This window comes from Camelus bactrianus, chromosome 8 (assembly GCF_048773025.1).
Source record: "Camelus bactrianus isolate YW-2024 breed Bactrian camel chromosome 8, ASM4877302v1, whole genome shotgun sequence".
NCBI lineage: Eukaryota > Metazoa > Chordata > Mammalia > Artiodactyla > Camelidae > Camelus > Camelus bactrianus.
Window position 1 is genome coordinate 8,345,527 of NC_133546.1, and position 24,148 is coordinate 8,369,674.

Sequence of the window (24,148 nt, forward strand, 5' to 3'; positions counted from 1 at the left end):
GTGAATGCACTTTAGCATATGCCACCCTTCAGAAACACACTTCTCCTTCACAACAACTATTCAAAAACCATCCTATGACAGGTTAAGATGGACTTCTCAAAAGAAATAAGTGAACAGTGAAGCATGAACACCATTAGCATGCTATCCAGGCACACCTCTTCTTTTAAACACACTGCTCACTATATATCTGGGTTGAACGAATTTCAAAGATAACAACCATGTTTATGTTTCAGAAGCCCAGAGGAATCTATATGCATGTATACACAGCATAATATCCTCAATATAATATACCCAACAGATGTGAAAAACCATGGCACTTGTTCAATTAATTACTTCTTTCACCTATGCCCAATTAATTCCTTGGTTTACCTCCAAGTACAAGAAATACAAGCTAGGTGTTAAACCGTCACCGAGCATACACACGTGAACTGTGCGCGGCAGGGACGGCACCCCTTTCATGGTTCACTCTGCCCGTCCAACACTGGGGCAGCATCTCTGCCACTGAGGTGGGGCGACCATAAAGGCTCAGAGGCAGGACAGGGAGGTTAGGATCATCTCATTCAACCTCACACCTGGTCAAAAAGCAGCCCTGGTGTCCCTGCCACCCAGCGCTGGGAAATGAGCACAAGGGATGCTGGAGAGTTGACACACTTGGAGGGGGACACAGGCCATTGGGAGGACACACTCGGAGAGGGACACAGGCCACCGGGAACTGTGTCTCCCACTGGAACACAGGAGACAGAGTTCACTGGGCAGCAAATCTGAGAAACTGAAGCAAAGCAAGTTCTGAGTCCATTTTGGGGAGGAGGGGGTCAAAAATGAGCCAACAAAAAGTGAAACAGGACCCCAGCTCACCTCGCTATTGTGGCCGCGCAGGTTGAAGTTTATTCTCTGCGGAGTGTTCCTGTCCCGGCGGCAGTGGCTGGCGGTGAAAGTCACCCCCACGACGCCCCGCCCGTTGCCCGTGGCCAGCCAGCCCTCCTCGTAGTAGCGCCGCCTGCACACCGGCTTCTCCTTCTCACTCTTGGGGACGCGCCCCTTCCAGGACAGGCAAAGGATGTTGGAGTCGCTGCAGAGGACAGGCCCATGTTCCACCGCTGCATACATACTTTTTTTTGAAGAACCGTTTGACTTAAAAAGTAACGCTGAAGGCCGAAAAATGTAAACCAATTCCTTTCATTGATTTGTTTGTTTTATTTCTGTGGTTGGCTTGTGTTGGTTTCCCTGACCCCCTTTAATTAAGACTGACCTGGTTCTATTTGGAAGGTCAGTATTTTATAAAGATCCACCAAATGCATAGTGAAAAAATTCCTCTATAAAAGATGATGGCAGTCGGCTAAGAAAAGACAATACTTAAAAAAAAGTGGGGTCCATTTTTATTTTCAAGTCCTCAGAGGAAGAGCGGGCTGACCCTTTGGAGAAAGAGCATTGTTAACAAGTGGTGATAAAGAAACTGAGTGTTCTTCTTTTTACTCAACTTGGTTATTCGCATTCAGCCTGAGATTCCAGTTTAGTGAAATGTGATTCCAGAGACAAAAGGGTTGCAAATACATAGATTTCAAGTAACTTAAGGCTTTAAGAATCCCTCAAGCTGGAATTTTCTCTTCAAAAGTTCAGATGCAGAGACAGAACACAGGGAATCACCTTCCTTCTGAAGCCACCCTCTGGCTTGTCTTCTGAACTAGACAAATTTCTGCTGCTAAAGCTGAAAAAGATTGCATAAAGGGGAAAAAAGGCACACAAACTGTGCAAAACAGACCAGAGTTTGTGCAGACAGCAGTCCAAATTTTGGCAGAAAAAAAGACTCTTTCCCTGCTGTTCAGAACCAGAAACCTCCAACTTCAGAGCCCAGCCTGGCTCCCCAGCAGGTGGCTGTGTCCCCAGGGAGGCCCTCTCTGCAGGCTGACCCACCCCGCAATGCCATAGGGGCCAGGGAGAAAGCCCCTTCCCTCAGCAGAGTCACAAGGTTCTAAAGCTCTCGCAGGAGTCTGAGTGTCTGCCTCCAGGGAATCCTAAACCCTCTTGCCGACACGCAGGAGCCAAGCTGAGCTGCAGAATGTCGCCTCCTTCCGCCCTCCCCTAGTCACTTCTCCCCTTTCTGCTTCTAAAGATTACAAACTTTTCCATCTTGAAGGACAAGAACTAATCTCAGAATTAAGTCCATCAAGTAATCCTCCTCTTATATGCAAATCTTCTTGGACTCAACAGGGAAGAGAATCCCTTAAAGCAAAAACGTGGGCGAGAGATGGGCTCTTCCCCACTTTCTCCCTAAAGGCTGAGCACGTTTGGCTGATGGGCGCTTTCCTGTTAACCTCAGAGACTGTCTCCAAACATCATGTGTACAGTCCAAGGAAAGAAGCTTTACTCGGATGCTCTTTGACAATTATTTTGCAATTATCAGTTTCAATTGCTACCTTAAGCTATTATCCTGTAGATACGGGAAAGGAAAGGGGAAATAATAAATTAAAATTTCTCAAAAACCGAAAAAGGCAAAGGAATTAGTTCATTTTTCAAATCTGTCTCATCATACCCTAACTTGCTTTCCTCCAGTCATAACCACACAGTAGGAGTTACTTTTCAGTCCAGAATTTGAACATCTGTCCAGATCACCAAACCCACTGAAAAATAAAGTGCAAAAAACACTGCACGCTCCCACCTGTGATGCTTGAAATCACACGTCTCCCTCAGTTTCCTCCTCACTTAATTCCTTCTCTACACTGAAGAGGTATTTTTGAGGCTTGATCTGTGCAAGTTTTTTTTTCTTCTTTTTGCAAACTTTCTTTACCCGTGAAGACCATATGGAAAACTGGCCATCAGTGATGTATTTCTCTCCCCGGGCTCCCAAGCCCAGTGGTGTCAAGTTGCTCCATCTGATTCTTAAATGAATTTTCATCAGTTGTAAAACTCTTCAAGTATGCACAAGAATGAGTCTGTCTTCTCGTGTAACTGTGTACGTATAGAAAGGTTTTAAACATACATAGACATACACTCTTCAATTGGTGCACAAAATGTCTGTTTTCCCAGTCATTTCAGGAACCATGGGATTAATCACAGCTTGAAGGCCCTGGAGTCTTACAAATCTGTAAAACAAAACAGGATATAAAGAAAAAAACTTTAAAATATTGAAGAATAAAGGTTCTAATACACCTTTATTCATAAACATACGAACCTAGTAATTGAAATCAGAGACCCACCTGGACTTAAATACATCAAATGGAGCCCCTGATTGGTAAAATTTAAATAGTAAAAGGGTACTCCTCGCCAACTTACAGACAACGTGCAACAGAAGGGGCTGAATGCCACGCACCATTCAGTAAGTCTGCCGGCAGCTTGGCACGCTGAATGAAATAACACCATGTTGTCCTTTCTAAGACTGTGGGCCCTGAAGGTGCTCCTTTACCCTCCAGATGTGATCATCCTAAGTTAAGCAGGCATCCTCAGAAAGGAGACGGAAGAGGCTCAAGCAAGTTATTTGAATTGATGTTTTTACTGTCGGTAAAAGATACTCCCTGAAGACACAAAGCAGCAAGGATTTTAAAGCTCTCCATCCCAGGTTGCTGGCAGGTCACAGAGTAGGGCACAGCTATCTTCTCGGCTTTTAAGTCTATTGGCAATAAAGAGGATAGAGAATCTCTGCTCTCTTCCTTCCTACTGTCTTCAGTCCAGGCCCACATCACCTCCACAAAAACACTGGGTGACTTGATCCCTAACTTCCCGACACCATCCCACCTTCCAGAGGACCCTCAAAATGACCTTTCTAAAATGCAAAGCTGCTTGAAGAGCCTGGATTGTTCTCATCCTACCCAGGCAGTCCCCTAGAGAACTGCCTGAAACAAATAGCTGAGCCTCGCCCCCAAATACCTGACACTGAAAGTCTAGGGCTGGGCCCAGGAATCTGCATTTCTATCCAGTTCCCAAGAGATGCCAACGTTGCTAGTCTGGGACCAGCTTTGAGAACCACTGCCTATGAGATCAAGTCCCAGCAAGACCCTTCATGATCTGACTTCAATTTGTCCTCTTGTGCCACAGCCCCCACATCCAGCCTGTGTTGCCACCGTCACCATCTGGCCACTCCCTGTCCCCAAATACTGTGTTCTCCAAATCCTTCACACATCTCCACACCTGCTGCTCCTTTACCAGGCCAGGCCCAACACTTCCTTTAAAACCCACCTACAGCAGCACACCTCCTGTGAAGCTGCCCAGAGACCCTGTACTAACCTGGGTACCAGCGTTCATCACACTGCATCCTAACACTCTTCTCTGTGCTCCTCTAGGCCGGGGGCCTGTTATTCTCATCCCTGGCACAGAGCTTAGCACAAATGATTAAAAACCCAATAAAAGTTTGTAGGGAGGAGGCAGGCGGGGCAAGGTAGCAGTTACACATAATTTCCCTGAGATCCCAATTCAAACAAGTCACAGTATATATACTTCAAATGTGTCTAAAATCAAAACAAATTCTCTCAGGAAGCACTTGTACCTGGGAAAAAAGTAAAAACAAATGCTATAAAATTCAAATTAATGCTATGCTCTTCCTCCTAAAATTCTAATGCCACTAATACTACTTTAGTCTCTACCCTGGCTTGGGGACAGTGCCACAGAAGGGAAATACAGAAGTAACCTCTCACGACCCAGCAATATATACACAGGGTTTAAACTATTTAAGAGCATAATCCACAATTATGAAAGCATCCACACTAACCATGACAACGGAAACAGTTCCCTGACACCCTCCCAGAGGGATCCAAAACATCAAAATAATTTTCAACACAATTCTAAGGCATTATTTGCCTTCTTCACTGTGTTGACAATTGTATCAATGGTGCAAAAGCAACAGTGGGTCAAACTGCCAGCTCTGTGACATGAATCAAGGCCCTGGCGCCAACCCGTTCCAGTACTCAACAGATTTTTTTTAAATGCTAACTTCACTTAAGAATGTTCTTAGTTGGACTCAACACTCTGATTCCTACAGACGTTTCTCTTTGGGACGGTATCTCTCTGCTACTTGACTGCTTACAGACCAAGATGCCAAAAACAAACTTAAAGAAGATATCCAAAAGAAACTAATATAGTGTTGTAAATCAACTATACTTCAATAAAAAAGTAATAAAAGAAGTGTTCTTTATGCTGCAGTAAAAATTTTTAATTTCATTAAATCTCATCCCTTGAGTACATGGCTGTTTAACATTCTGTGTTTCAAACAGTAAGTACACATACAGCATTTCTGCTGACCACTGCACTACAGTAATCCTAAGAAAAAGTGCTTGTGTTATAGTTTAAGTTGCAGGCTGAGAAAATTGCTTTTTTTTTTTTTCATGAAATGCCATATTTACTGGAAAGAATGAACGACAAATTATGGTCATTCAGCCTTGGATCTTTGGCAGACAGTTTCTCGAACACGAGCAAAGTGAGCTGTCACTTTAAAGAAAACAACCGATGGTATTTGTTGCTGATAATAAAAGTAGAGCTTTCAAGTTAAAATCAGAACTGTGGGAAAGCCAGCACCTATCACTACAAGCCTGATAGCCCTCAAGGGTTAAAGACATTCTGCATGCGACTGAAAGGGATATTAATACATGTGAATTTTTAATATTCTATTTCATATTTCACAGTATGTCAATATTTGGAAGATTCACATAATTTGTCGAACCAATTATTTTTCAAGTGACTAACATATGATGATACAAATTACGCTTGACAGAGCCATTCAATGTACAAGAAAGACAAATGATTTTAATATAACCAAGTATGAAAAATTAACTCATACATTTAAAATTCCACACACTTGCTACTAACCTTTAAGAAACTACCACTTCTTGGGTTTTGGTATGGTATCAAAGAAAGATATACATGACTATCTGAAAAGACTATTAAAATACTCCTCTTTTCCAACTACACAGCTGTGTGAGGTCAGATTTTCTTCATACATTTCGACAAAAACAGCGTATTTCAACAGACTGGATGCAGAAGCAGACATGAGAATTCAGTTACTTTTCGTAAAGTCAGATATTAAAGATATTTTGCCTAAATGTAAAATAATGACATTCTTCTTGATAAAGTTTTCAGTTAGAAAATAGTTATTTTTCATTAAAAAAAAGTTTATAATATTTAGTAGGTCTATTATTTTTAAATAAATTAGTAATTTTTTTTAAAGTCTCAGTTTTAATTTCTAACATGGTAGATATCAATAGCTAACACTCACATAAACAAAAGCTCTTTGGAGGTCTTCAATAATTTTTGAGAATATAAAATGGCCCTAAAACAAAAAAGGTTGAAAATCATTGATATATATGCTAACTCTCTAAAATGTAAGCCTTAAGTAACTACTAAACAGAAGTATGTAGGATAAATTTCCATAATAAAAACAGACAAAACTGTTTCATTTTATTATATATGCTGCTATGGTTTTCACTCAAACTTTTAAAACTGCAAAGCACCAAACATGCTAGACAAATAAGGCAAATATTTTAAGGAAAAATGACGAGCTACGTTATTATTTCTCAAATGGATAATGGATACAAACAACAACAAAAAAACCACAACCACAGTCTCCTAATCACTGAAAGGCTGGTGCCTATCTTAATGCTACCATTAACAGAAATGGGAAATGTCGGACACTTCCCTTCTTTCTGTCTTACTTTCTCATGGGAAAATAAGGATGTAACTGATTTGTTTCTGAGGGAAGCTGACTGTCAAAGAAACACTAGTAAAGGGGTTTGGCATAAAATGACTAAAAAGTAACTGTTCAAATGAAAGCAGGGACTCAAACAGATTTACGTACACCCATGTTCAAAGCAGCACTATTCACAATAGTCAAAAGGTGGAAGCAACCCAACTGTCCTCAGACAGATGAATGGATAAACGTATTGTATATACATACAATAGTATTACTCAGCCTTAAAAAGAAATAAAATTCTGACCGACACGTGTACAACACGGGTGAACCTTGAAGACGTGCTAAGTGAAATAAACCAGATACACAAGGACAAATACATTTAAGTATGACTCTAGTTATATGAAGTATCTAGAATAGTCGGCTTCGTAGAGAGAGAGAATAGAACAGTGGCTGCGAGGGGCTGAGGGTGGGGAGATGGGAGACTTACTATCTAAGGGTACAGGGCTTCAGTTTGGTATGATGAAAAACTTTTAGAGATGGATAGTGGTAATGGTTGCAAAATAATGTGAACATACTTATATTAAAGCCACTGAATACACTTAAAATGATAAAAATGGTAAATTTTGTTATGTATATTTTAAATCAGGGGAGAAAAGTCTTTCAATAACAGATTGAAAGTAAATACTCAATTTGGCATTATGATGCTTTTTACTCTAAACCTGTAATAAAGGCCCACGAGCCATCCCTGGAAACTCATTAGAAATAAACACTAACCTCTGAATTCTGGCCCAAACTTGCTTCTGTTAACTGCAGCTCATTTTTAGACTGTTCCTATAGTAAATCACTGAAAAGTCCATTCCTGCTTTTAGAAGATTACAATCTTACAGCAAGTAATACATGTGCTGGATTGAATTAACAACCTGAACAGTGGTCTAGGAGTCAATAAACTTGTAAGATGTATTTACTGAGTTTTGACAGAAATATACTCACTAAAAGTTTTAAGAATGCAACCACTCTGGAAAACAGTTGGTATTAGCTAGTACTATTGAAGTCTGGAAAATCACAATACAGTATCAAAAATGCTATTTCAGTTCTCGAGCTAAGAAAGTGTCTACAAAGAAAATATGTATTAACAATGACAAATGGAGATAAGAGAAAATTTCAGAATAAAATTCTATTTCTAAAGGATAAAAATTTAAGACAGTAGTTAAACAGAAGACTAAGATGAGAAGTAAAAAGTAGACTAAGGAAAAAAATGTATAGATGTCAGATGAAAGCAAACCAGGAGGAAAAACAAAGTAGAAACTTTTGAAGAAAATATTCCAAACATTCTACAGTTTAAGCTTTTGATTATAGACTTGTTTCGGAGTTGGAGGGATGAAAAAGAAAGAAAAACGAGTTTTCCTGATTGGCGATGTAAATCAGACACACCCCAGTGTCTGCTCCCGGGACGGTGAGTCCGCAGCCTGGGCTGTCTGTAGTCTTGCTTCAGCTCCAGGGCGGCACGGAGGGAGGGTGGCCCTCTCAGTACCCAGGCCGCCCTGCTGCCCCTTTTCCACACATGGCAACAGATCCTAAACTTTACATTTCTTTTTAACTAAAGTGACTACAATGACCTACCTCTAATTACAGTTACTCCTTTCCCTGGGGAATTTTCCACAACCCACAAATATCAAGGGAACCCAAGGCAATTCTAACTGGTTCCTAATTAGCTTCAATAGCCACCTAGAGGCTCGAATGGCCTTCCAAGACTGCTTTTAAAGGTAGGGATACTCTCAGATGACCTTTTACAGGATCATGCTTACTGAAGTCAGGCAGCAGAGAAAGGCAGATACTGTAAGTTATCACTTATATGTGGAATCTAAAAACTAAAATGAATGAATGTATGCAACAAAACAGAAGCAGACTCATGAACAAAGAGAACAAACCAGTGGTTACCATGGGGAGAGGTAAAGGGTGGCAAGATGGGCGAGAGGATTAAGAGGTATAAACTACTGTGTATAAAGCAGATAAGCCATAAGGATATATTGTACAGCGCAGGGAACTATAACCATTATTCTATAATAACTTTAAATGGAATATAATCTATCAAAATAATGAATCACTATGAGGTACATCTGAAACTAACATAATATTGCACAACAACTATACTTCATTTTAAAAAAAGAAATCAAAGTCAAACAGCCTGGGGCAGGGGTAAGCTAGGGACATTCTCAGCAATCACTTGTCACGTGGCTACTACCTACATATGTAAGGGAACAACCACATACTTGAAAAACTTACACCACCACTGCAAAGACAGTGGAGTTTAATCAACGATTTGATATATTTTATTGTGTTATTCTCTAGCTCTGAATTCTCAAAACACACTAGTGAGATGACAACTAAAGACATGTATACATGTTTATGCCCAGGTGTATTCAAAACGTGCAATCTTACTACAACTGTGTTCGTGTCACATCATTTTTCCGTTGACTGTAAATTTCAGAGATGCATTCCACAGAAAAATTGTCTTACTAAGAACAGCACCAGCTCCTTCACATGCACACGCACAGGGAAGCACCACAGACTCGTGTGGCAAGGGTCTTGTCTGCTGGTGGCAGAGCCATTTGCTGGTGTAGTCCATCCTACCTCCTAAACCACAAACACCTGAACTCCAATTTTTATCTCACCTGCAGAACTCACCAGAATCACATTTAATGAAGTGTTCAATAAGGTATCAAACATGGTTCAGAGCCCCAAAAGGTCTTCTAAGGAAAAGGGAAACAAATGCTGACTGAATGAGATTCTCCTCACAAACTTGGGGTTAACACCAACCATTCAGATCTGGGTCTTCTGAAAGCCGAAGGCCGACTGCAGCCCATGCAAGCAAAGAATTCAGGGAGGGGGCTGCGGTCTGCTGCTGTGTTCAGAGAACAGCAGAGAGGTACGTTTTCAGGGAAGGCTACTCCCTATTTGTTCTCTGTGATTTCAGCAGCTAGTCCTAAGGACATGAACAGCTAATTATCTGTGCAGAGAGGAGGGCATGGAGGATGCAAGACAAGTAGACTGATCGCAAGTTTAAGAGACCGGGAGCTAGATACTCTTCAGTATGCATCTACACCGGCAAATCACGTGGTAAAAAATACTGCGGTACCAGATACAGGAGTCACCGGTATCAGTAGTCATGCGCTTTAACTAAAAAGGGAGAGCATTTCATTTACCAGGTGACAAGGACCGAAAGAAATGATAATTCCTAATGTCATGCAGGGTGCAGAGAAACGTGAGAGCAATGTGGTGATATAATTCAAAAGACTTAAAATATTGCGAACTGTCTGATCCAGCAATTCTACTTCTGGAAATGTATCATAAGGAAATAATCTCGGATTGTGCAAAGATTTAGCTATATATAAGGGATTCCACCATAGCACTTTTATAAGGGAAAAATCTGAAATAACCTTTACATCCAAAATGGCATGTTGGTTCAGTAAATGTTGGTACAAATGTAAAGCAGAATACTATACAACCACTAGGAATTTATCTTTTAGAAGACTAGGGAGTGACATGGGAACGTGTTCTCAGCAACTGAAGTAAAATGTGAAACTACAGGTTACACTTCGAGAATGTTCTGAAAGGCCTGCCCATTACCATATAACTGGATCTTGAGTAAATTACAATTAACATAATTTGTGCTGGTCTTGCAGGAAAGTGTGAGAAGTCTCCGAGGGAGGCACATACACACAAATGAACACAGGAGAAAGCTGGAGTTACTGGCAAATGCAGGTGGAAGATACACATTTGTCCAGAATTATCTGGAAAAAGAAACAGGGTGCCTAACTGTCCCAGTTTCCCCAGAACTGTGTCTGTTTTAGCACTGAAAGTGCCAAACTTCCCAGGAAACCCCTCACTCCTGAACAAACCAGACAGCTGGTCATAATACCAGATACTCAAACTTTGGTCCAACCTCAGAGTGGAGAGATTGAACCTAAATCACACACATTCAGCAGGGCCCACAAAGGAGGCTGAGGTTGTCCCAAACTTCCAGCACCCCAGGTGGCCAGGTTGGAGCAAATGCAAACCTTGTCTGCATGAAAACATGCCCAACTTACCCAGGGAAACCTGAACTGTAAGTGATGAACTGTCGGAGGCTCAGTGTGGGCAAGTCTGAGAGGTAAAAGCCTCAGGGGGACCCAGCCATCGGGGCCCCTAGATTTTGGTGAGTTTTACCTCCAGGAGCTCAGCAGGTCCTCGCAGTAAATATCAGAGAAAAATTCCCTTGATTCTGGCAGGGGAATGGGAAAAGGAATCATTCTAAAATACACCAGGGCATTCTGCTTCTTAACAAGGTCTGTCCTCAGGAAAAACTATTAACCCAGGGCCTAACCAGTCAGAATTTGATCAGAGGCCAAAGGACCTAGGAGAAGAGAAATACCCACTGTAGCCACTCTGGCCAACCTGTCCCACCTGAGAAGGGGTAGGGGAAACGTCACAGAAAAATATGTGATGACAGTCCAGAGGCAAAGGCCCACCACAAGACTGAAAGCCAGAGTTCCGGGGGTGTCAGCTGCAGCGTGGTGATTATGCCAAACGACACTCTATTATATACTTGACAGCTGCTAAGAGAGTAAATCTTAAACGTTCTCACCGCAAAAAGTAAATGCTAATTATGAGAGGAGACAGAGGTGTTAAGTAACCCTTCTGTTACTGTGGTAGTCATTTTGCAATATGTAAGTGTATCAAATCACTGCTGAACACCTTGAACCTACACAATGTCATATGTCAATTATATTTCAATACTGTTAGAAGAAAAAGTAAACTCAGAAAAAAGGCGGGGAGAAGGGGCCCAGGGACACTTCTGGAAGCGATGGCAATGCTCCATATTTTGATATGGTGATGGTCACACAACTGCTTACATTTCTCAGAATGCATAGAACTGTCCACTGAAAGGGGTGAATTTACTGCATGTAAATCATATCTTAATTTTTAAAAACAGTGTCTGGTGCATAATAAATGCTACACAGTGTTAGTGGTTATTATTAATGCTGTTGTTATTGTTATATACCAGGCACTAAGTTGGGTGCTAAAAAGACAGTGATAAGCAAATAGAGATATGGTCCTACCTTCAAGGAGCCTACAGTCTAGTGGTGAAGATAAGGTATTCATCAAATGATTAAGGTGATGACAAAGGCCACAAAGGAGGAAGAGTAGATGTTAAATCCACGATGAACGGACAGTGGAGGCAAAGGGAGGATTCCAAGCAAATGAAAGAGCGTGCGCTAAGACCATGGCAGAAGAAAGCACAGTGTTTTGGAGAAGTTTAGGAGAACACTAGGATGAGAACTGCTTACACACAAAACCACGAGATATCACCTCACACTCATCAGAATGAGTGGTATAAAAAAATGTTGGCAAGGATGTGAAGAAATTGGAATCCTTATGTACTGTGTTGACAGGACTGCAAAATGGTATAGCTGCTATGGAAAACAGTAAGTTTCTTCAAAAAATAAAAATACAACCACCACATGATCTAGCAACTCCACTTCTGGATATATCACCAAAAGAACTGAAAGCAGGATTTTTTTTTAATTGAAGTATAGTCAGTTTACTGTGTTAATTTCTTGTGTACAGCATAAAGTTTCAGTCATACATATATATTTTCATATTTTTTCATTACAGGTTACTACAAGGTATTGAACATAGTTCCCTGTGCTATGCAGTATAAATCTGCTGTTTATCTATTTTATAATACAGTAGCTAGTATCTGCAAATCGTGAACTCCCTGTTTATCCCTTCCCACCCTCTTCCCCCTCTAGTAACCATAAGTTTGTTTTCTATGTCTGTGAGTTTGTTTCTGTTTTGTTCATTTGTGTCTCTTTTTTAGATTCCACATGTAATTGTTATCATATGGTATTTTTCTTTCTCTTTCTGGCTTACTTCACTTAGAATGACAATCTCCAGATCCATTCATGTTGCAGCAAATTGCATTATTTTATTCTTTTTTATGGCTGAGTAGTATTCCACTGTATAAATATACCACAGCTTCTTTATCCAATCTTGTCAATGGACATTTAGGTTGTTTCCATGTCTTGGCTATTGTAAATAATGCTGAACATTGGGGTGCATGAATCTTTTCGAATTAGCGTTCCCTCTGGATATATTCCCAGGAGTGGGATTGGTGGATCGTAGGGCAAGTCTACTTCTAGTTTTTTAAGGAATCTCCACACTGTTTTCCATAATAGCTGCACCAAACTACACTTCCACCAACAGTGTAAAGAGTAAGATTAAGAATTACGCCTGACTTCTCATCAGAAACTATATAAGCAAGAAGAGAACGGAGTGAAATGTTTTAACTGTTGAGGAAAAGAACCACCAACCTAGAATTCTGTACCGTGTAAAAAAATTAAATAAATAAAAAAGACAAATAAAAACTTTCCCAAACAAAAATTTTAAAAATTTGCTGACAGCAAACATACGTCAAAAGAAATGTTAAAAGAAGTTCTTTAGAGAAAGAAAACAATACAATTCAAAACGCAGATCTACAAGGAGAAAGAAAGAGCATTAAGGAAGGAAAAAATGGAAGTAAAATAAAAACTTTTTTCTTATTCTTAACTGATCGAACAGATAACAGTTTGTTCAAAATAATAATACCAAGGATGTAATCAATCCTGTATACGTGTGTTGTGTGAGTGTGTGTGTACACACTCATATACATGCAGGCTTATGTATGCTTTTTATAAGTGAAATGAATGACAGCAATAATATAAGGGACATATGAGAGGAATTAGGATTGTTTTGTTATTATAAGGTACTTATATTATCTGTGAAGCAGTACATTATTTTAAAGTGGATTTAGATTAGTCCTAAACATACATGGCAAACTCTAGGGCAACCACTAAAAAAAGTAATAAAAGAAGTATACTTGATATGCTAAGAGGGGAGAGAAAGTGGAATCATATAAAATGCATGATTAAAACCACAGAAAGCACAAAAAGAGTGGAAGGCAAAAAAGCAGGATCAAACAACATGGGCAACAAATAGAAAACTATAATAAATACGGCAGATTTTAACCCGACAATATCAACTAACTAACTACTGTGACTCTATCAACGGTCTAAAAGCACCAATTAAAAAGACAGAGATTCTCAGGTGGATCAAACAAGACCCAAGTATATGATGTCTACAAGAAACCCACTTTAAACAGAAAGACATATAGAATAAAAGCTAAATGGATTGAGAAAGATATACCATGATAACACAAATAGAAAGAAAGTGGGAGTACCTATATTAATTTCAGAAAGAGCAGACTTCAGAACAAGGAAAGATATCAGGGATAAAGAAGGGCATTCATTACATGACAATAAAGCGATCAATTCCCCCAAGACGACATAATATTCCTTAATCTGTATGTACCTAACAACAGAGCATCAAATTACGTGAGGCAAAGAGTGACAACACAGCAAGGAAAACGAGATGAATCCACTATTAAAGCTGGAGACTTCAACACCCCATCTATCAGAAATGGACAGACCCAGCAGGCAGAAATCAGGAAGGATATAGTTGAACTCAACAGATTAGGAAGGAAGAGATAAAATAATTAGTTAAATGTTTAAAGGAACTGAAAAAAAAAAAAGCAAGCAACAAGAAACTAAAATGGCCAGAGAAAGCCAAGTAAAAGTCTCAGAAAAGGAAAGCCCAATCACTAACACACAATGCACTACGCAAGGCATCAGCCAAAAAGAATTAATAACTGGGTCTAAAAGCTCAAGAAATCTCTGAAAGCTCTTGTAGCACAGAAGGACAAGGAGATACAACTATAAAGGAGAGGCTAAGAGAAAAGGAGGACAAATCTAAGTGGAATTCCAAAAGGACAGAACAGAGAAAATGGAAAAGTATCTTAAGACATAATAATAGAATTTGCCAGAACTGATGAAAGATTCACAGATACAAGAAGCACTACACACACACACACACACACACACCCCAAGCAGGATAAATAAAGAAGAAATCCACGCCTGGGCCTATTTAAGAAAACACAGGAAGAACTGAAAAATAGCCAAAAATAAAAGGCAGATGCTTACATAAGAATGACAAATAGACTGAGAGCAGACATCTCAACAGAACAATGGCAGTCAGGAATCAACGAACACAGAATTATATACCCAGAAAAACTGTCCCTTAAAAATTAAGAGTTAATAAGACATTTTAAAAAGAACAAAAGCTAAATGTTAAAACCAACAGACTTCACAAAATAACTTCTAAAGAATACTCTTCAGGTATGAGAAGAATGACTCAGAAGGAAAGTCTAAGATAGAAGAAAAAATGATGAAAAAAGAAACTGTTAAACACATAGGTAAAATTTAAAATGTCTTTTCAAAAAAGAACAATAAAAGCAAACACTTATACAGCACTTGCTAACCACTAAGTACTGTTTTAAATGCTTTATAGACACTACATTACTCATTCAAAAGCCCTAGCCTTAGGAGAAACGTCCTTTTACCATTAATACTTAACAGAGGAGGAAACTGAGGCACAGGGAGTTAAGCACTTGCCCAACGTTACCGATCTGGTAGGAGGCAGAGCTGGGATTCAAACCAGGCTGTCAGTTTCTATCTAGTCTAGTCCCTGTGCTTAAGCACTGAGCTGTGTCTACTTGAGGGGGGAATAGAAAACAATTTGGTGAAAAGAATGATCAGAGCTAAAGTACTCTAAGGCCCTTATATTGCTCAGAAAGGGTAAAACAGTGGTTAATTTTACACTTGATTAGCTTAGGTAAGCATGGTGAATTATATCCCAACCACAGGACAGAAAAAATGGAGAGGATGAGGGTAGACTCAAATCAAATCAGTGCCCTGAAAAGAGGGAAAAGAAACAAAAGGCAGAATAAATGAAAACAAGGGATGGAAGTTAAGTGCAAATGTATCAGTCATCACAACACACCAATGATCAAAAGACCTATGTTTGCCAGTTAAAAGAGTATCAGATTACACTAAAGAAAGAAAAAAACATGCTTTCACAAAAACATACCTAAAACTAAGCTCAAGTTAAGAATGGAAATAAAAGGATTTTTAAAAGAAGATATGCTATGTATACAAAAACCAAAAGAAAGCAGGGCCACTCTAATAATATCAAACAGAAAACATTTTAATGCAAAAGTAGTTAACATGGAACCAAGAAGAGAGCTAGCCCCACAGTAATAAATAGTCCTGTTCACCTGGAGCATATCACAACTCTAACCGGATAAAAACATAATGAAATAACCTTGAAATATACAAACAAACAAACAAACAAAAGGATTCTTCACCAGAGACGGGAAAATCACTGGGGCGACAGGGACACACACGGGATTATTACCTCTCAGGGGTGAGAGGACAGAAAGGATGTAATCTGAATCCTGTTAAATTTCCTCTAAACTGTTTTTTGCTGCCCTGTTTATGAAAATACCAGAACTAGTTTATGTTTGTGGTTTGGGGAAAAATCACTTGTGTTGGGGGGAATGTGGCAGGGGTGGGGGGAATTGAGCTGTGGGGTTATTTTCTAATTTTTTTGTACATTTGGAACAGTGACAATAAGTGAACCCCCTTTTAAAAAAAAAGGAAAAAATTAAAGGCAATATTACGTATGAATAAGATACAACAATCCTAAACAGTACATTAGCAAATCCAGTATCATATACAGAAAATACCAGATGGTGATCAAATTGGGTTCACCCGCGGAATGACAGTCACCACAGTCACTTGACCTCATTCACTGCCTATGGACCCTCTCCTCAGCCTGGCAGTCAGGGCCCTTCAGAGAACGGCCCCACTCCTGCCATTGTAGCCTGTCTTCTACTGCTATCCTCTGTAAAAATAATGTGCCTTTTAAAGTACACTTTCTGCTTGTATATCAAGCCCCAAGCTTATCTCACTGACAACAAACCTCATCCCAAATCCCTCAGTTTTTAGCCATTTTCCCTGATGCATCTTCAAAACTACCCACTCCACACGTCCCCACCAGCTTCTCCCTACTGGGTGTGGAGTTCTTTTCTTCAATCATCGTGGTATATTCTTCTGTCTTAAGGAGCTCATTCAATTCTCTACCATATTACAGGTACCTGAGCCCCTATACTCCCTGCTAGGTTGGGAGTTACTTCAGGGTAATGACTTTTAAATGCCTGTTCATCAGGACATCTTACACAGTGTATACATTAGGTATTCAATAAATGTATGTTCAGTTGAATAAAAGTGCTTTTATTTGTGCACGGTGTTAAAAATCTTTTCCCTAAGAACAAATGATCTCATGTAGGAATGAAAATGTTTCCCCAATTATGTTATAAATTATATTCTTTTATAGGCCAGTAAACTGCAAGACATCTCTCCACTGCCATAGGCAGAGATAAAAACTTGTGTGCACATAACTCTGGTCACAAAAATGCTAGACAGAGTTTAATACAACTTCATGCATCCTGCAGTTTAAATCCACATCTGTCTGGATCCCAGATCTGTATGGCCCAGCCTCCTTTCCCTAAGACTTCTTGTCCTGATCTACCTTTCCCATTACACTGTAAACCTCCTGAGAGCAGGAAGTATGCCTTAATTACTCCAGGCCTAGGGAAGGACTCAGCATGTGCTGAATGAATTAGGATGAAACATAGGAAGTTCAACATGCAAGCTTCTTCCCAAAGCATCACTGTGTGTCCTTACAAAAAACTAAAGAGACGACCCTGAATGGTAAGTTACAGGTTCTATCATACTCACTATCCTCTAAGAAGGGAATCAGTTATTTTTGATATTTTTCCATTAAAAGAGCTGAAAACTGAGGGCTCTTAAAAGACTAAGCTCCAGTCATCTAAAACACTAGTCTTAGATAACAGTAAACATGTCAAATATAATTGCATAATAAAATTTACCTTGAAATACTAAAAAATACCATGACAATACAGAGTTCCAAGCAGCTAAAAGCACCCCCCAAGCTCCTGTCAACGTCCCTTTTGCAGTGTTCAGGTGATGTCACCATGCTGAAGTTCACGGGAAACACCAATAACACATAGTCCTTTCAGACACACGGTCTAGTACATACCCAAGAAAAAACAAGTTTAGAGAAGAAATTACCCTCTTGGTCATGGCTAAGAGAAAATACAAAATATAAACAGTTTCCTTTACAAAAAAGAAGAAACAGAACTAACTGTCAGAGAAAAATGAAGGATGTGGCATTAGTTCTACTCCCACTTTCCATCCTCCTGAAAACTAGTATATCTGCTCAAAAGGTACAAGTGATTATAGTAAACCTGAATTTTAATACATCTTTTGGATTACTTAAAACTTTTTAAGCTTATTTTAATACTAACATAAATTTTAGTAATTTAACTTACAACTTGTAAGTTCTTTCCAAAGAACTAAACTGAATTGGATTGTAATAGATAATAGCAGTTTATTTTTCTTAATTTTTTACAGCCAAATATTTTCATAAATATCTATATATTGTTAAATTAAAATGAAAACAAAACACCAATTTACATCATGGTGAGTAAATCTGTCTTCACATCTGCTGCCATCGTTTTTGTTTGCAAAAACAATCCCCTGGCATTTTCATGTTTTTCATATAGAAAGGGCTCAAACGTATTGCTGAAATGCAGCCAGCAACTGAAAGAGAGCCAAGTCTCGGCCACGGCACAGCCTCAGCTGGGTTCTAAGGGAAGGAAAACTTCCAAGTGATTCCTCTCAGTTCCAGTGATGAGCAGGAATGCCTGACTCTCAGTCAAAGGATGGACAGGGCAGACACAGAGAGCGTGCCCGAATGTCCACCGAGGCCATGCCCTGAGGCGGGGGGAGGGCAGGAAGGCAGGGGACCAGAGCTGACTGATGGCCCAGTGCCCATACTGGTGGACCATTTCCAATCCTAAACTTGTGCTTAGGGCCACATAGAAGTGGCTGTGGGGTATTCAATAATTTCCAACACACAGAGAGTCCCAGTTCAGTGAGCAGCACTTACAAACTGATTGGATGAGTGGTCCTGAACTATAAAGGAACCTGCAGGAGGAAGTCAGGTGGAAATCATCTTATCAGCCAGGGAGGACAGAGCAGAATGCAAAAAGTCTACTTCATAGCCAGCCAGCAAAAGCGTTTTTTTACTTTGCCAAAACTCTCATGTAATGACCATAATGACTTTTTTGGACAGAAATATTCTCATTTCCTCATAATAATGGCACTACACCCATGCTCAATCAAGCAACAATAAAGAAATATAAAACATCTACCAAGCAACCAGCCTAAGTCTACCTAATACAAAATTAATATAAAAATAAAAGATCTGGTCCCTGATCTTAAACAGTTCACAGTCTAGCTACTGGGAGTTAAATCCACAAACATGAAATAATCGGGAATAATTAAGAAAGTGTGGGATTCTGTGGGTGCTTGAACAAAGATTTCACAGAGTCAAACCAGTAGTAGAAAAGCATTTAAATATGAAAACAAATATGGGTATGTATATGTATGACGGGGACATTGTGCTGTACACCAGAAATTGACACACTGTAACTGAGGGTACTTAAAAAAAAAGATAGATGTATAAGGAAAATTGAAAAAAAGAAAAGCATTTAGCCTGAAAATTAGAGGAGAACCAAGTCCCTGTACTGTGCAATCTGTGACTCTGAGGGGCACAGAGAGCACAGAACAGGCATATTTGGGGCAAACACGTGTGGGTTAACCTTTCACCAACATAGCACCCCTGTGAGGTGGGTATTACCCCCATTCTACAGACAAGGAAACTGAGGCTCATACCTTAGGCAGGTTACTTAACCATGTTGGTTTCAGTTTTTCCATTTGTAAAATAAAAGTTTTCAAACCGGGGCCGGAAAAGCTCCAGAGTTTCCTGGCTGTGACTCAGAAACCTGAAGTAAGACAGGGCTGCAGGCCAAATGTACCAAGTCCTCTGGTCAACAGCAATACCCACTTCCCCACAGAATATTCTGCTATTGTAACCTCAGCACTGAGAAGAGTACCTAGTATGTAATGAATGAGAGAGAAAACTGTGAGGAATGAATGGATGAACAAACGCACACCACAGTGAGCTCTCAGGTGGCTCTCCTTCATGGTGGCTCACTTCCTTGTATGTCTAGTTTTTTGTTGTTTGTTCATATTTCAGAGCTCTTAATCAGTGGGTTGAGGGTGCCATCTTTCCACAGGGGATTTGTGTTTATTTTTGCCAAGCCCTTGGGTGCTTCCAGCCCGGAAGCACTGAGATGAGCTTCTGAGCCTGGGGTTTCCCAGAACATGCAGATGGCAAGATTCAAATCCCAAACCCAACAGATTCAAAAGAGATTATATTTTTAGAGCTAAGAAGTCTCCCCACTTTGCTAATGGACGCTCCCACCCCACCCAACCCCCAGCCTAGCCCTTCAGAGGTTCCAGTGAAACCCGCTCCCCGAAATCTAGGTCCCTGTAGTCTGCAGAAGCCCCCTTGGCGTCACATCACGGTCTGGTTTTGGCCTCGCGCGCGTGCGCACTCTCTGTCTCTGTCTGTCTCTCTCAGGAATGTTCACTCCTATTTATCTTTTTGCCCACCTGTGAGTTTCTCACTTTCTTGCAATAAAAATTATAAACTGGTGTTTATTTTCTCCAATATTCCTACTGGAAGTGTTTATGGCAGGGGGTTTCCAGAATTTCTGGTCAGCTTCATTTCCAGGAGGGGTCCATGCTCTACCACCTGCCCCCTTCCAGTGTGGCTTTAAAAATCATCCCTAAGGTGAGCAAGAGCTGAAACCAGGGGAGCAAAGCAGGAGAAACACCCAGAGCAGGCAAGGGAACCACCCCAGCGCACAGGAGGGGCAGAGGGCTGGCCCGGGGAGAGCAGGCCCCGGGGCGTGGCGAGGAAAGACTTGTAGGGCAGAAGACAAGGCAGGAGTTTACTTCATAACGATAAGGACACCAATGTGAACTTCAGAAATTAGTTCTGAAGGATGACGGGAAGGAAAAGAACACAATGCTTATCTTCACTGGTGCTTCTCCCTATTAAAGAACATCACGGGGTACAAAACTATCACTTGTGTATATAACTTACAAAAACAATTCGAGACAAGCACACAGATCCAGTGTTAAATCAAATTCAAGCAGGAGATACAGCACAGGAAACCCCACGTCCAGGAAGTGAGACAAATGAAGTGGATGTTCCACCAACGAAAACAAATTATCAGTTGTGTGACGCTCCAGTGAAATCGTAAGATTCAGAGCACAAGGCAAGCCCTGTCACACTCTACAGCAAGGAGCCGCTTCACACAGAATTTGGTTTTACAGGTGGGGGAACAGGTGGACCATCACCAAGGGCTTGGAAACGCTTATTATTCTTCATCAATTGTAACTGAATGTAGCCAAACATAATGCTTCAAGATTTTTTATTATTTCTTTTTATAACAATAAATAAATTTATAACAATATAACAATAACCATATGTGGGAGAGAGTTGTTATAATTAGCAAAAGGAAGCTCAAAGAAGCTGGGCAAGGACCCTGAGTCACAACACTGCATCTCAGCACTTCAAGGCACACCTCTCCGCAGATTCTCACATAATACAACGTTCTGTATATGAAACAGCTGAAACAATTCAAAACTGAGAAAAGGTTAACATGAAATGGGGTTCATCAAGGAAGGCGACTGTGTCCCTACTGGATCCAGATATCCGCTTCCATTAGTCAGTAACACTAACAAGAATGAAAAGTCAGGGAATACTCAGTTAATTGATAGTACTGTTGGGAAGGGTACAAATAAAACATGAGAAAATGAAGTGCAGAATTTAAATCTCTACTATGATTCTCTCAGATCAGTGGAGTAACCCTTCTTCCCAGAAAACAGCATTACTGCAAATAAAAGAGAAGACAGTGCATAGCAGGAAAAAGGATAATGATCCAAATCTTCCCTTAAACCACATTTCAATTAAGGGCAATAATCATAGCTGGAGATTATGAACATAAGTCTTGGGTTCAGGCAATGATTTGTATCACCCAGGTTCTCAGAAGGGACTCATAGTCATTTATCAGAAACTTAGCTTTTGGAAGAAACAGATCAGTTCTATTTCCTCCAAGTTCTTTTTTTTTTTTTTTTTTGGAGATACTAAGGATTGAACCCAGGGCCTCGCACGTGCTAAGCATGCACTCTACCACTGAGCTATACCCCCACCCCCTCCTCCAAGTTCTTATACCACAACCTCAAGATCTTAAATAAAATAGTATTTGTATACCCATGTGTGGAGATATTCAGGCTGGCCCAGGACTAAACAAGAAAGAAAGATCAACTGGAGTTAGCAGGAAAAGGAGGCTGTAGTACAACAAGCATAAACTCAAAACAAGTACTTAATGAATAATGAATACACACTGATGCTTAATGAATCATTAAAAAAGCATGACTCTCCAGAAAGAATTTAAAGCACTTTATATAAAGTGCATACAAAATAAAATAAGATTATATATCAACTTATAAAACACTGTTTTAAAAGGAAAATCAGTTAAGAAAAAGATAGCAAAAATGTCAACCCTAAGCACACAAAACTTGGTCTTAAGTATGCCTACAACCAGGGCAAAAGGAGACTCAGGATGGCTTATGTCAATCTCATTATCAGAAGTGAGGAAAACTATTACCAAGGAAAGAAACATTTTCCCTATTACTGAATTCTGAAAAAATTTTAATATTGAAGCACTACAGCAGGGCCATCAGACGATGGAAAAGATAATGCCTGTAATGATTTCACACAAATGCATAAGAGGATTTACAATTACTTCCCACAGTAAAACAAGAATAAAAGTTTAACATTAATGGGTAATTCGGTAAAAGCAATTTTTTGAGGGCTGGAGTAATGTGGTCTAAAATGAGCTATGAATTGAACAAACGTGTCCTTCTCATTCTTCCTAAATAGCATGACTCCCAATGAGACTGGTTAACAAATCAACAAAGGGCCCCGAGGCAGGGCTCCATCTCTCCATCTCCCCACTGCCCTCTGTTTACCTGTGCAGTGTTGCCACCAGATCCTGCCATCCTCTTGGGCGGATGGGAGGATAAAAACCAGGGTGGGGGAAAAAGACCTCACTATTTAGGCTGGTTCTGTAAATAAGGAAATTAAGGCAGGGACTTCAACCTAGGGCATCCAAGGTCTGAATTAATGCTCTGAGATACCAATAAAATGCATGAAAACAAATGAGATTCCGCCTCTTTCTCCTTCGGCCTTTTTGAATACCCTTCCCAGACCACCCCCAAGCTGACGCAGCTCTACCTGGCCCCATGTGATGACCCATTCCCTCCCAGGCACTTACTCGAACAACTGGGAGCACAAAGGATTCAAAGTGGCTATTTTTTCTCAGATTTAACATATCTGCTGTTTCTTTATAAATAAATTTTTTTAAAAGAACGAACTAAATCATTTATCCATACATCTGTGCCTCTAGTAGTTCTCTGAACAAACACTTGAGTGCCTTACGTCCCAGCCTGTATGATAAGCAGTGAAGAAACTATGAATAAAACCTACCTTTGACTTTCTAATTTAGGTGACAAATGACAGTTTCCCTCTCTCAATTTAAACGGTTAAAATGTGTACCACACCTTATGAATGTACCTTTCAAACTTCCAAAAACCATTAGAATGTTTAGGTTTTCTGCCTATTTTTGGATTGGGTTGGGGGTTTTTTATTATTATTATTAAGTTGTATGAGCTGTTTATATATTCTGGAAATTAAACCTTTGTCAGTGGCACCATTTGCAAACATTTTCTCCCATTCCATAAGTTGTTGTTTTCCTCTGCTTATGGTTTCTTTTGTTGTACAAAAGCTTCTAAGTTTAATTAGGTCCCATTTGTTTATTTTTGCTCTTATTTCTGTTGCCTGGGTGTTCTGCCCTAGTTGAATATTGCTAAAATTTATGTCAGAGAATATTTTGCCTATGTTTTCTTCTAGGAGATTTATCATGTCTTATCTTTTAAGTCTTTAAGCCATTTTGAGTTTATTTTTGTGTATGGAGTAAGGAAGTATTCTAACTTCATTGATTTACATGCTGCTATCCAGTTTTCCCAACACCACTTGCTAAAGATACTGTCTTTTCTCTACTGTATATTCTTGCCTTCTTTATTGAAGATTAATCGACCACAGGTCTGTGGGTTTATTTCTGGGCTCTCTATTCTGCTCCATTGATCCATATGTCTGTTTTCATGCCGATAACACCCTGTTTTGATTACTGTAGCACTGTAGTATTGTCTGAAGTCTGTGAGGGTTATTCCTCCAGCTTCCTTCTTTTTCTTCAGTATTGCATTGGCAATTCTGGGTCTTTTGTGATTTCATATGAATTTTAGGATTGTCGTTCTAGTTCTGCGAAAAATGTCCTGGGTAATTTGATAGGGATCGCATTAAATCTGTAGATTGCCTTGGGCAGTATGGTCATTTTAACGATATTGATTCTTCCAATCCAAGAGCAAAGGATATCTTTCCATTTCCCAAGCAATGTTCCAATGAAGATATACAAATGGCCAATAGGCACAGGAAAAATGCTCAATATCACTAATTATCAGAGAAATGCAAATCAAAACTATAATGAGGTACCACCTC

The 24,148-nt window shown here is 39.8% G+C and overlaps 1 protein-coding gene across 1 annotated transcript in view; it reads right to left on the reverse strand.

Annotated features, from left to right (window-relative positions):
• The window catches only part of TULP4 (TUB like protein 4), a 209,443-nt gene that overhangs the window by 156,066 nt on the left and 29,229 nt on the right, over positions 1–24,148 (reverse strand). Inside the window, exon 2 of the mRNA XM_074368075.1 lies at positions 856–3,080. Within this exon, the coding sequence (XP_074224176.1) occupies positions 856–1,107 (252 nt within the window). The 5' untranslated portion in view covers positions 1,108–3,080. The remainder of the gene's footprint in view (positions 1–855; positions 3,081–24,148) is intronic.